Source organism: Hemibagrus wyckioides, linkage group LG22 (genome assembly GCF_019097595.1).
Source record: "Hemibagrus wyckioides isolate EC202008001 linkage group LG22, SWU_Hwy_1.0, whole genome shotgun sequence".
Taxonomy (NCBI): domain Eukaryota; kingdom Metazoa; phylum Chordata; class Actinopteri; order Siluriformes; family Bagridae; genus Hemibagrus; species Hemibagrus wyckioides.
In genome coordinates this window covers 15,856,610-15,871,128 of record NC_080731.1, presented here as the reverse complement: position 1 = coordinate 15,871,128, position 14,519 = coordinate 15,856,610, and the positions used below count along the sequence as shown (strand labels likewise).

General features: G+C 36.6%; 1 protein-coding gene across 1 annotated transcript; it reads right to left on the bottom strand.

Moving 5' to 3' along the window:
* Positions 1 to 114: 114 nt before the first annotated feature.
* Positions 115 to 14,411, bottom strand: LOC131343581 (leucine-rich repeat-containing protein 43-like). The gene is made up of 12 exons (XM_058375376.1): positions 14,223 to 14,411; positions 13,387 to 13,626; positions 10,100 to 10,210; positions 9,034 to 9,173; positions 8,283 to 8,521; positions 7,100 to 7,263; positions 5,999 to 6,101; positions 4,903 to 5,057; positions 3,382 to 3,453; positions 2,799 to 3,011; positions 2,065 to 2,131; positions 115 to 581 (listed from the first exon to the last, which is right to left on the bottom strand). Exons 1-12 carry the CDS (start codon positions 14,316 to 14,318, stop codon positions 418 to 420), a joined length of 1,764 nt encoding a protein of 587 aa, XP_058231359.1. The 5' UTR covers positions 14,319 to 14,411; the 3' UTR covers positions 115 to 417.
* Positions 14,412 to 14,519: the final 108 nt, after the last annotated feature.

Genomic DNA, 14,519 nt, shown 5'->3' with positions numbered 1-14,519 from the left:
TAAGCTTTATTTTAATAATAATAATAATAATAATAATAATAATAATTAGAAGAAGAATAGGTTCCCTATGTTTCTGAGTTAATGTCTCAGATGACCACACTCTCTCTGCTACAAAACAGTGATGTGAAAATAAACTTTTCTATCTGAAATTTCATTCATTTATTTATGATCTTCAGTAACCACTTTTCTTTAATAGTTATTTACTTTATTATCCCAGGAACACTGGTTTTGAGGAAGAAATGCACCGTTGATAAGACAAACCCAGAGAATCCAGGCCGTGTTCATCCTGTATCTGACTCTGTGTCTGGAAACTTGTTTTAAAAATGATTTTAGTGTATAGTACAGCTCCACAAATGGGCTAGTGCATACATTTGGTTCTAAGAAATTCAGAAAAGAGCTGAAGAATATGAGGCCTTCTCAGGGCAGAGCCTGTTTTGTTGTGTTTAAGTGATATGCTTGTGAATCCGGGGTCCATCTGTCCAACCGAATGCTGAACTCCACAGTCAGAGGATCCATCTCCGGAGAGTTGTTTTCTTCAGCCGAGACGTCACACACAATCCCATTGCATTCTTTTTGTTTTCCTATGAAAAAAAAAAGACACAATTTCTTCAAAATCAAACGAGCATCCAAATCTATATACAGATATATATCTATATATATCTATATACAGATATAAGATGTGCAATAACCTAGTGCAATTGTTTGTTTTTGTGAAATTATTATTATTGTTATTTTATTTTTCTTCTGTATTTATATAGATTTCTTTAATTTTCTGCTTCACATTTGCATGTTTTTCTTCTTTTCCTGCTTTTCTTCTTTTTTAGAAGCTTGTTGTGTCTCAATTTATTACATAAATATATCTTTAAAATTATTAATTTCCAGAATTCTTCATTTCTCCAATTATTTTTTCATTGTGTCGGTCCTGACCAGAGACTGTATGAGTGGACATCAAAGCAGGCAAAAGTAAAACAGTCAAAATGTCTCTGACGCCCTCTAGCGACTGGCTGCAGTACAACTTGTAACCCCGCCCTTTCCCATGTTAGTGAATGGAGACGGAGCTAAACAAATATCTAGGAATTAATTTCGGGAATAGTGTCCTGGCAAAGTTATAAATTAGTAGTTTTCTTTAAAACAAATATGTGAAATAAGAGTTATTTGTTAGCAAATAAAAGGGCGTGGTTGTTGAGGTGATTTCTGGGTTCAGGTCTTGACAAATCGAGCCTCATGGACATGTAACATCCTAAAGCTGTGCACAGTTCTGTAGCAAAGCCATACCTTGTACTTGCAGAAAACTTTGCTACCTGACCCTCAGCGGGTTTCACTCCAGTTTGTCCACTATGTTGTGCATTTGGATGTCTGAGCTAGGTCCTGATATTTTAACTATCAAACCAAAGCAACTGAACAAAAACTGATGGCACGAAGTAATACAGTTAACACTAGCACATTTTATGATTATTTATTGACTGTATGACCTTAGAGAAAGAGATTAAGAGTGCTGTAGTTACCTTGACTTAATAAATGTGTTCAAAATTGCTCTTTAAAATGTTCTCTTTAGGGGATTTTTTTGTGTACGTGCATGTGCTATGACCATCACTACTCAGGTGGGTGAGAGGTGGACACACTGCCCATCTGGCTATGCATGCTTTGGCTCCAGTTTTTTGTTTTTTGTTTCCCAAGATGGCCATTCTCCTTCTGACCACACCCACCACAAGCACAATGGGAATGAGTGGCGCAGTGCTGTACACACATACATACAGTCATTGGTCCTGACAGTTATCCACTGACATTTACTGACTGAGCGAAGTCTGACGTTTAGGGTAATAAATAAATTGTACTGGTAGTTGTGTAACGCTCAAGATCAGATATCTTAAAAAAAAAAATCCTCCATTTACACAATACATTAGGAGGGGTTTCCCCTAGTATTTAGGTCAGAAAATCTTTCCAAGGAACAAAAATTGGGTGCACTGTGAGCCAAAATGTATGACTTAAAAGTACACTAAAAATAACTTAAAAATTACGCTAGAATTGAAATGCACAATTATTTCAGTATCATATATTTATCACCTTTTAAAGATGTTGGCTTGAATATCTTGTCTTCCTTGTTTTCTTCTTTAGGCTTCTTCATTTTCTCCTGTGGAAGACAACATCATTATGAAAGAAAAGGTAAATTGGACATTAGTTTTTGTATATTCATGGGAATTTGCCCAGCTCCAATAATCAAAAAATAACACAACAGCAAACATTTCCTCATCTGCACTAGCAGCTTCAGTAATATCATTGCACCCTGATTTGACTCAGATTGCTCATACAGCTGAATTACCAGCACTGATGTGGTTCTCACTGATGTGGGCCTCGAGAAAATAAGATACCGTCACTAATAGTACATCAGGGTCTTTCTCAGTATGCAATACATCTGTATTAGAAAGCTTTGAGCTCTGTACTTTATTGCACTGTTGCATTCGACCCATGCCAGCTGCCTGCTCTTCTACAGTAATGGCTAGTGCTCCTTCTAAGCATTAAGAAGTGTCATTAAAACTATACTTCAAGCTATTAAATATTTCTCTGCCTACCACACAAGTGCATGCTCCTTTTAAATGAAGTGGAACTTCTGGTTAATGGACAAAATTTGTAATAAATAAGTACTCCATCAAATTAATAAGATTACCAAGACTACCAAGAACCAAGCAAACAGGAATACTCCATAAGATCCAAAGGTCCAAAGATCCATTTTGTTAAGAACAAAGGGAAGTAGACATGCTCTTCTGTACGTTTAATAGTTTGGGAAGTTAATGACATACCTTTTCCTGGGTGACTGCAGGGCTGATGGCTTGACCTAAGTGCTGTACCCCCAAGTCACACTCCTCCTTAATTTCATCCTTTCCTACCAATAGATGGTTCAGCTTTACATGTACTGAACCCAGGGTTCGCTTGATCGGTTGTTCATGTATCAGCTTGAGCTCTGGCTCCTTTTTTTTCTTCTTATATTTTGATTTTGTTCCTGGTATTGCGGCCTACCAATGATGAACATACCAAATTAGAAAATGGTGCATTCTCTGGAAGCATTATTTTTTTCATAAGTATGATTATTGAGAATCACCAGGAGAAAGAATTCACCAAGTTAAAAAAAAAAAAAAAGATGGCTAATTTTGAGACTATTAATTTTGAGAGTATTAAACTGGAACAGGAGCAGCATGGTACAGCAAGTAGTGGTATAGGTGGGTTGGCTAATCTCAGTTGTGATTGTGCAAATGTGTGTGTGTGTGTGTGTGATATCCCCAGGATGTATTACCACCAAGACCAAGACAAAGCACTAATGATACTGTGAGGAAAAAGGTCAATGATCTACTGTTAAAAGCTACCATATACAAAAGGCCACTATACCTCTTTTTCTTTCTTGTTTGCTGATGTTTTGATTTCAGTGCTTCCAGCATCAGGTGCAGGCCAGGACATAACCTATATACATCATTAAAAGTGAAATTTCAGTTGAATTGCATTTATTCAGTTGGATTGTAATTCATCTGATATCTATCATACATTATAAAGGTCTAGCTTGCATATTACTGATTTGTCAATAATATAAATATAAGAATCACATACAAAATACACATCATTTAGATTGTGAACATATTCCAAAATATGTGCTTGTTGATTTTGGTGCAACTTTATTTATGGGTACCCACGCTGGAATTTCATACAATCAAACATTACATTTATTTTTAAATAAAGCATAGGTGAGAGTTTTGGCCATGAAAAAGTGTAGTAGTTGGCATCCAGATAGACACTGGAAGGGTGTGGGAACAGCAGTCATGTTTGTAGTTAGTTAGTGCAGTATGTTCTCAGAAGGTTGTGGTTATGTGAGTCCATGTGCTTTATAAACATGACTGACAGGAAATGACAGTAGAGGAATCATTTGCATAGACTGCCCTCAGAGTCATTTCACATTTCATATGATTCAAAACCTGCTTTACGGATCTATCACAAATCCCCAATCAAGTAGAATTGAATTGTTTAAGTTGAGTTTTTTTGTGGTACAATGGTACAGTAGGTCACCTTGCTGCCTCAAAGCTACAGGGTCTTGAGCTTCATCCTAAGCCTGGGATGCTGACTGTGTGGTGTTTCTGAGCTTGTTCTCCCTGGGTCTCACCGTCTGTGTTCTCCAGTTTCCTTCCACAAAGTATGCAGATTTGCTCCTCATATAGCAAATGTGTGAATGTGTTTGTGTGTACATGGTGCCCTGAGTTGAACTAGCGTCCCATTCAGGATGTATTCTCATGCATGTTCCTAGACAGGCTACATCCTGACCCTGACTCATACCATGATAAAGAGGTTAATAATGATGACATTTGTGGTTTAAACTTTATCAAAATATTTACCAATATATTGGTCAAACTGGTCTTTTCACTTTAATGGTTTCGACGTTTTAATTCGACAACCTACTGATAGTAGTGCCCTTGGGATTTGACCTCACTTCATCTGTACTTTAAGAGATTAACAAAGCAGCAATTTATTCATTTGATTTCTCACCTCTCTCACAGAACACCGGTGTTGTGCTCAAATAGCTGATTGGTAACTGTGCTAGAAACATCATGCTGCAATGTCAGAGCTGTGCACAAACTCTGACTTCTCTTAGTAATTACACCAACCAGCAAAGTAACACTAGTATCACTAAACACCTAAAAATATTTAAATATAAACATATGTAAAGAAGGCAACATGTGAGCTAAGTAAATAGAAATGTCTAAAGACAAAAGTCATTACTACACAAAATGTCTGTCACGTCAGTCAAACTTTTCATAAATCCTTTATCATTTCTTTATTAAGTATATATTCAATGCTTATGAATGTGTTATAAAGGCCCTATGGTGGGTACCCATTAAATAAAGCACATTTTCTAGGTCAAACCTTCTGTTCTTCCACAGTGAGCCAAAGGCCTCGGAGAATAAAGTGTTTGAGAGCTGCCAGGTCTCTGACGCGGTGTGTGCCTGCATAGTTAAAGTCGATTACTTCAGTCCATTCTTGCATTGATGTCCAGTTCACAGCAAGAGGAATGCTGAAGGCTGATAGAGTCAGACAGTGAGGAAAAGATGAACTAAGACTCGATGTGTGACCATCCCTCAAGAAAAACAGTCGCTCTATTATGATGATCAGTCGGGAGATGGGAGTGCGGGCTGAAAGCTTTCTCAACAGCAAAACTAAACCATACAACAAAACATTATTGATTATTAAGTTGAGATATAGAGAGTGATATAGGTATAGTCTTGATTGCTTCAATATGTGCTGCAGCCATTGTCCTATTCTCCAATAAACATTATTAAGCCTTATTACCCGTAGACTAACAATTCATTACAACAGCAGGAGAAATCGACTTATGGGACATTTTCAATAAAAAATGAATCTTGCCACAAGTATGATATAAAATGAGTCAGGTGGCTTTCAGAGTAAGACGTGTGTTTTTCCCTCTGTCTAGATAACTTTACACAGAATTTTAGTGGTTGAAGATAACGGCTTAAAATTTTTAGATGCTTATGACCAAGCACTTGGGGCATCACAGAGAGTAGAAATGGGCTTGATGTCATCATTTAACTTAAATATAGAATCTGTTCATCTGTGTGGGAAAAAATAACCATAAATAAATAAATAAATAATAACAGAAATATTTATGTAAAACTACAAAGTCCTGAGTGTCTACTTTCATATGATCTGCATATTAACCACCGCTGTGGAGTGGGGCATGATAAAGACATTCAATGCTGAACATGAACACAACAAACCAGGAGCAAACTGGCCTCTGGGGAAAAGAATAAAAATAAATGCAATAACAAATAATGCTGTATATTACAAAGTTCAGATTATATTTTATTGGAAATATTTTTATACGTATGATTTCATGTTAGAGAGAGAATAAAAAAAATAAAATAAATAACTTTTAAATAAATAGCATATAAATGATCAACTTTTTTAAACTACAGAGACTAAATTGTTTATATCAGTTGTTTACCATGATTTTGGTGATCTGATGGCATACATGGGCTTGGTGTTGCCCTCTCATTCTCTTGTGGACTCTTGGGGGTATTTTCCAATGTTTGTCCCTCATCATCAATCTGCAGTGGAAATTCAATTTCACAGTTACTCATCAGCAGGATTTTTCAACATGCAGTGTATTTCCCTCTGTATAAACTGTACTCAAATCTCATTTAGATCCAAAGACATATGGATCAGATGTTCCTGATTGCCATAATTATCTTGTAGAATACCAGTTGAATAGATTCCATGTCCCAGGGCAGTATTTAGAGTCACAGCTTTATTGATTTGCATCAATATTTACTTAGGGAAATTTCCACGTCTTCAGAGAGGGATGAAGCAGCTTCTTAAATCAATAAGTCATTTTTATTAAGCATTTTATCATCTGAAGATTGTATACATTTCTTCATGTAGTTAATGGCACTTAGGCTGCAAGATTAGACTTTTTTGTGTACAAATATTTGCGAGTTTTTCCAGTAGTGTCTGAACCCTTTCACCTAAACACAAGCGTATGTCTTTATGCTAGGAAAAAAAATTGGGATAGAAAATGCTGACTGAAAAGTCAATACACTGGCTTTTTTATGTCTGAATGAGGTAGCCGCTTGGATAAGAGCGTCTGCCAAATACCATAAATGTAAATACTTTTCTGCCAAAATGTAATACAATTGAAAAATGATAAATAAAAACAGACTAATACAATAATATTTGTATGGGGATACTTTAAAGTATCCAGTCTATTAAATCATTTTGTCATATTTATGTATTTTAACTATATTCGTCTCATTCCATAATTTTTGGAGGGTACAGCCCAAATTATCCATTTCAGCCTGACATACTGTCATTACTGTAGTGCTTAGATGCTGCTCCTCTCCTGAGTCACTATGACACCTCATGCAAACACTTCTGTTTAACTCAACTTCCTCCCTGCATGTATAATTTGTATAAGATCTATAACGCTTACGCCTGAGGTCTGAATAAAGAAATGTGCTATTTTAGTATTAATTCCACACTATGCGTGTAACAGCATCTGAACATCAGGCTGAAATTATGAATAAAATTGAAAGTGAAGTCTACTTACACTTTTCTGTAACTGAGCTTCATCAAGAAATTCATAAGAGACGGAGTAGCTGTAGCTGACCAGGGGGAACTCAACTGCACCGCTGTCCAACAGCAAAGCAGAGTTAGGAACACCCTTCATCTTCTTAACACACACAGTGACCACCGCTTCCTCAGAGATTGAGGCTTGCAATACAAAAAGTTAAATATGTCTCCATTATCATCATCATCAGTATTAATGTCAGTAACTGCTTTTTTCCCGGTCACAGTGACAGAGGATCCAGAGCCTGTTCCAAACTGAACTACACCTTGAATGGGATGCCACAAAGCACCATGAACACACACATTCACACACTCATTTGAGAAGAATCTAGAGTCACCTGTTCATCTACCAGCATGTTTTTGGGAGGTCAGAGGACAGTAAAGAAACTGAAGATTTGGGCTCTCACAACCAGACTGTGTAAGAGTTTCTTCCCTAAAGCCAGCCACCAGGCTCCTCAACAAACACACACACACACACACACACAGCTGTGTACACTGAACTGAACTGAAGTCAAACACACACTCAAACAAATAATTATTCAATATAAATCCATGTCTGCAGCACCACTCATATTAAAATTGTTACAATCCTCTTATTTTTGCACAAGGTACTGTATAACATACAGAATTTATACTGTTCTGAGCTATTTTGTGTATCTGTCCTGCAGTGTTTTGTTTTGTATTGTCTGTCTTTTGTCTTGCACTGTTTGCACTAGGTTGCACATGATGCACTTTATGTGGCTAGGACTACTTTCTTTAAGTCTTTATCTCTGTGTTGTTTTATGTAGCTCTGTTTTTTTATGTAGCACCAGGGTCCTGGAGAGACGTTATTTTATTTCACTATGTACTGTGTCAGCTATATTTGGTTGAAATGACAATAAAAGCTTCTTGATTTGACTTGACGTGATAATCCAGGTGACTAGGGATCTTTCTATATTTTATTAGACAGCCTCTCTTATACAACGCTCCTCTAAATAAATTAAAAGTATAATGTTGGAACATTTTTTTAAGGCTTTACAAGTGTTTTGACTGTGATCTTCTCATTAGGTCACATAGGATCCACTGATGGTTAGGGATATACAGTTTATATTTAAATGTATTATTATTATTTTAAAGTTTTTCAGGCACACAAGTTGCTTACAGGCTAAATAGAAAAATATTACCTCTGAGTTTAGCAAGGCCACTGAAGCGATGCCGGTCATCTGGTGTTACTTGATTTCCATCTAAGTAGAGCAAGTGAAGTAAGCTGTCCAGTGTAAAGCCCGGGTACGAGGTGGTTAGGGTTAAAGGGTTTCCCTCTAGAACTAAACTCCGTAAGCGAGGCAGTTGTGAGAGTACATCCACAAGAGCATATTGTTCTGTATATCCAGACCAGCTCAGATCAAGAGACATCAGCTGAGGCCTACATTTGGGGCCATGACAAAACAAATGAGGTTAAATCATTGTAAAATACATGAAGGGAAGCAGAAAGCAATACTCATGAGCAAGTATGGTTCACTTACTAAACCTTGCTGAAAATCTGATTAGGTAAATTATGTAAATGTGATATCTACATATCGGTGTTTTATAACTCCCTGAGATGACATGAGGAAGAAACCATGTAAGTAAAAAGACACAAAAGAGAACCCATCCTCATCTGGGTGACACCCACTAGTGGGGTTAAGAGACACATGAAGAACATCTTCAGCAGTGTGATCTTTACTCTATTCAAGTGATAAAGTTTTTTTTTCATTTTGCAGGTTGCAGTTTTACTGTATAAAACCAGAAAAATTTTGCAGAGTAAGGACTTCATGCAAAATCCTGCATAGTGCAACCTGTGCAAAATGTGTGAGGTAAATGTTCAATGTAAATTAAATGTACCGTGTTTTTGGTAATACAGAGATGTAGAAACAATTTACGTGGTCAAGCCCTTACCAACGATCGGCAGTAAAGCACTGGAGATCTTCAGGAGAGCCAAGGCGGTTGTTACCAAGGCCTAAATGCAGGAGATGTGGAGGAAAGTCTGTGCTCAGACTCTTGAGACTGGAAATCTGATTGCCATAAAGTTCAAGAACCTTTGAAGGGATCAAATAAAACAATGATTTCAATATAACTCACATCACATATGATTCTCATTCAAGGTTTCAGCAACATTATTACAAGGTACTTTGATAACCCTTAAAAATAGTTTTAAGCATTTTAATAAATTGCCAAATAAAATAAATAAAAAAAAGTGAATACTGTTCTTCTAAGATCTGTCCAAAGAGTTACATGAAACATACCAACAGTGAGGTATTACTGAAAAAATGACTGAAATACCTGTTCAAATTCTGCTGATTATTAATCAAGATTATTATCATTAATGGCCTGACATTAAATAATGATGATCCAGGTGCAGAATTTTTCATTAAAATAAAGGTTTGGCAGAGGTCACCATATTAATAGACAAAAACATAGCAAGGACAAAATAGTATAGATATGTCAAATACAAGAAAAGTTACTCAAACACATGCCTGAGGCAAAGCTTCACAATGAGACAGTGTCCATGAACAATTATTATAGCGTCCACTAGGAAATAACGCAAGCGTGAGAGATTATGTGAAAACTGGGATCAGGACAAACTCTCATGGCAAGAAAGGGAAATGTCTGTAGACCTTGTTACAGATGCACACATGTTCCTAATCACACCATTCCCTTAAAAAACTACAAAAACAACTAAACACTAGCAAAAAACACTGAAAGCTTCCTACAGAAATACAGGTAGCTTCTATAAGCAATGAAAATGCTGATAGAAAGTAATCAGATATGAGGAGCATTAAAACATGTCCAGTGTGAGGTACTTTAGGGGTCACTTTTAGGGCACAAAAGCTGCTCAGGTCATTTTTTTTCATAAGCAACCTTATACAGGTTTCTGACTAATAATGTGAGCAAAGGTTAGTGTCCAGACTTTGAGGTTTATGGAGTAAAAAACGATATTAGGTCCATTGAAGGAGTTCATTACCTTAAGTGTCTTTGGAAGGTTCTTTACAGGAACCTCAGTGATGTTATTAACAGTTAATATGAGCTCTTCCAGACAATTGAACATCAACAATCCCTCATCAATGACCGAGACCTAGAAACACAAAAAATAGCAAGATAAAATGCCTCAGCAGTGAAATTCAGAGCTTCTGCTCTGAATATAATCAAATTAAAATAAACAAAACAGCCTTCAATTAGAAATGAATAATAATAATAATGCTTTCATTTCCCATTTCAGAGTAATGTGTAAATTGTGTATTGAGGTAAATCAATTAATAAAATGTCTGCACCAGTAAACCACACACCCAAATTTATTAATATATTTTACCCTGTGGAAAAACACACACGCACACTACCTGATAATATCTACAAAACTGGCTTTGAGAATTATCAGATCTAATGGCATAGGAAACCCTGCAGACACGGCAATGCAATCAGCAATGAGGAAAATGTTACACATAAATGGATCAGCAGTGCTTTCACACTCATGTATCCTGTGAGTGTGTAAGCTTTGGAGTTTCCCTTGACGTTACTTTATAACTTTGATTTGCATCTCAACATTTTTAATATAACACTGAATCCAACCTATGGAACGCAGGCGATCCAGTTCAACATGCACTTACTGTGAAATCAGGTCTGGGTAAAAAAAAAAACCTTAGACGACTGTATGATTGGATGTATATCATTTATATTGTAATTACATAAGATGTACTCGAATAATTATGTTTATGATAATTATGTATAAATAAGATAAGATAAACCTTTATTCGTCCCACACTGTGGAAATTTCCATGTTACAGCAGGAAGAAAAAAAGAAAAATGTGCAAATATGAAGCAGAGATAAAGAAATATATATACATACAGAAGAAAAAATAAAATAACTACAATAATAATTTCACAAAAACAAACAAACAATTGCACTAGGTTATTGCACATCTTAAATTGTTGTTATTGCTCAGAATTTTAATTAGTGTAATTGCACATTTTAAAAAATATCACACACAACAGTGTGTATTATGGTGACAGGTTATTTCACAGTTATAACACAGTATAAAAACCAGCATAAAAAAATCAGTATCAACAGTGTGTATTATGGCGACTGGTTCACTGAGAGCAGCTCTGGTTGTAAAGTCTAATAGCAGAAGGGAGAAAAGACCTTCAGTATCACTCCTTCAGACATTAAGGATGTAACAGTCTGTCACTGAAGGAGCTGCTCAGAGATGTAACCGTATCATATAACTGCAAGTCGTTCTCCAGCAAGGATGATAGCTTAGCTACCGTCCTCCTTTCTCCCACCTCCTGTATTGTGTCCAGGGGATTCCCCAGAACTGAGCTGGCTTTCCAGATATATAGAAATACTTTTACACATTAAACATAGAGAATATACCCAGAGTGGAAAGAGAAATCTAGCCATTGTTCTACATTGTCAGTTTTTGATGTAGGTCATGCAGGTAGACTGTACAGTAATTGGAGTTTCACACACTGCATACTTCGCTACTTCACAGCTATACCATAATCATGCACCATTGGGGTTCAAAATTTAGACAAAAGGCTAACTTGTATATAATTGTAACATAAAACTTGTAAATAACTCCATCCTTAGTCATAGACATATCCATTATCAATATCCATCGATCCATTTTCTGTAGCGTTTATCTTACACATGGTCGCAGGGAACCTGGAGCTTGTCCCAGGGGACTTTGAGCACGAGGCTGGATTTACCCCCATGTCCCAGTCCATCACAGCACACCCATTCACACACTTCTAACAATTTAGTCTGCATGTCTTTGGACTGGGGGAGTAAATCAGAGTATGGAGGAAGCGTGGAGAAAATATGCAAACACATAGATTTGCTCCCTTGTACAAGAAAGCAAGAGCAGTGGTTCCTCAGTTGCTCTGGTTCGATGACAGTGAAGATGACACACCTGTACTAATTCCAGGCCTTTACCACTGTGGTCTCCCATCGCCTGAATAAACAACAATCAATTAGCTACTTGTCTAGAATGGAGTGGGGAAAATTCATTCATTCATTCATTCATTCATTCATTCATTCATTCATTCATTCATTCATTCATTCTTTTATTTATTCAATTAAATTCAGTAACTTCCATATGATTTTTATGATCCTGGTATATTCAGAACCAATCCCATGAAGACAGGAATACACTATAAAACACATACATTTAACCATAGGGGCAATTTAACAAAACTCCACACAGACAGTGACTAGAGCTCAGGATCAAACCGTCCCTATGTTCTGGAGAGTTAGCAAAGCTAACTCATAGAATAGCAAGTAGTCAACCAGACAGAAAGCTTTTTCATTCGTTTCATTTTAACTGCTGGGAAAATGTTGGACGGTGCATATAAATGTTCATATAAAAGTTAAATGTCTGAATTTGGTTTTGTTGAATTATTCTCATGTTTCATTTACGTTTGATTTTCAATTAGTTTTTATTTTTATTTCTGTATCAATTATTTTTTTGAGTGACAGCTGAATTAAAAACTAGTAGTGACCGTTCTTTAGGACACTGACACCAAAAAACTACCATTAAACATCAGTAAAACTGTCATGTGGTGAGAATCGCGGATGATCGACGGCTCAAATGACATGATGTATGCAGGATATAGAAGCCTGAGTTAGTATATGAGTATATGAAATATGCAGGATACAGAAACCTGAGTTAGTTAGAGCCATTCAAACTTTCTACCATTTTTTAAACAGGTGTTTGATTGCAGAGGACAGACAGTTGAGACGTTACTGCTGAGTACATTTTCTAGCCTTATTTGGGCGAATGAGATTCCTTTGTGATAAATAATTTCTGATAAGGAATAATATCTGATGATGGGTATTTTTCCCGTGGCGTAATGAAATTATGTGTACATGCTCATATGTGCATTTTTGCAAGTCTGACTGTTCACCCATGATTTGGATGATGAATATTAAATGACAAAAGCCAGACATTCAAAAAGGAAGAATGATGTATTCAAATAATAAATATCAAAAAATATACAAATTATAAATAAACATGAAAAAGAATTGGTCTGTGCGGCACACAGTACCATAACAAGGAAATAAAGTGATGGATGATAGTGAAGGTATTAAAGGCACCGATTGTCTCCTGTATTTCTGTATTTTGTGTAGCACCAGGGTCCTGTAGGAACGCTGTCTCATTTCACAGTGTACTGCACCAGCTGTATATGGCTGAAAATGACAATTTTGACAATTTGACATGACTTGACATGACATGACATGAATTTGATATGACTCACCCCTCTATTCACGATCCGTAGAGTTGTGAAGGATGCACGTACAAAGTCAGCATTCAGTTTCTCGGGTGCCTTCACAGCCAGTTCTCTCAAGACTAAGGCCTGAGGACTCCATGATGCCTCCTCATGCCACGGTGATAGTGGACATTGAATCAGGTCATGGAGAGTATCTGACTCCTCTATCGGTGTGTCTGGGTTCACATCATCATGCCAGTCTTCAGAGCCTCTTAATGGTGGCTTGTGCTGTAGATGCAAGGACTGCATCAGCTTTGTTTAGGCTAATAAACAATAAGTTATGGTTCATAGGTTTCAGAATGAAAATTGTTTTGTTCTGACAGACGGCTGTCAGGACATTCACACAGAATCAGCTAAAAAAAAAAGAAACAGGAGAAAAATGAAAGTAAAATTCATTTAAATAATAGTAGAAATATATTAATAAATATTATATAGTGGTTCTTACAGTATATACAGAATGTACAGCTCAATTAATACAGTACATTTAACAATGTAATTATAACATGCACTGTTGAGCTTTTCATCAGGTTGTACTGATGTTTATTTTCAGTTTGGCCTCGCCTCAAAATGAGCTAATGTATAAAACATAAAACAATTAGTTGCAGCTTTTTCTTGCCAAATTTATGATCATCAGGAGATCATCAGTCAAGATGTTGACTTCTGAGTTGCTTTCCTAAATAAAACTCCTCTGAACACTTTTATCGATCAGTCATCTTCGGTAATTATATCATTTTTCAGCTAAATTAATGTACCACATGCATATGTTTCCTCCAGGTAGGTTCAGATGTTTAACTACATGTTGTGTTAGGCATCACTGCACTCACCCGGCTCCCTCTGCCGCACGGGAAGCTTTCCAAACACAGGCTGTGAATGAGCTTGTCGATGGCTGACGTGAGCGTGTAACAGGCCATCAGGCTCATGAACAAAAGACAGTCAAGGATCGAAACTTTTCTTATTCTATTTTTAGGGTGATATTTCAATAGTGGCTAGGTCTTCTGCACTTCTTCCCGTAATGACCTGTGCTGTGTTGCGTCTGGTTGCCAGGCAACGGCACATAGACCTCCCAATGTCCGTTTGTTGTGGTATGTCAGGAAGGATTAGTAGCTGGTGCTCAAAATCAA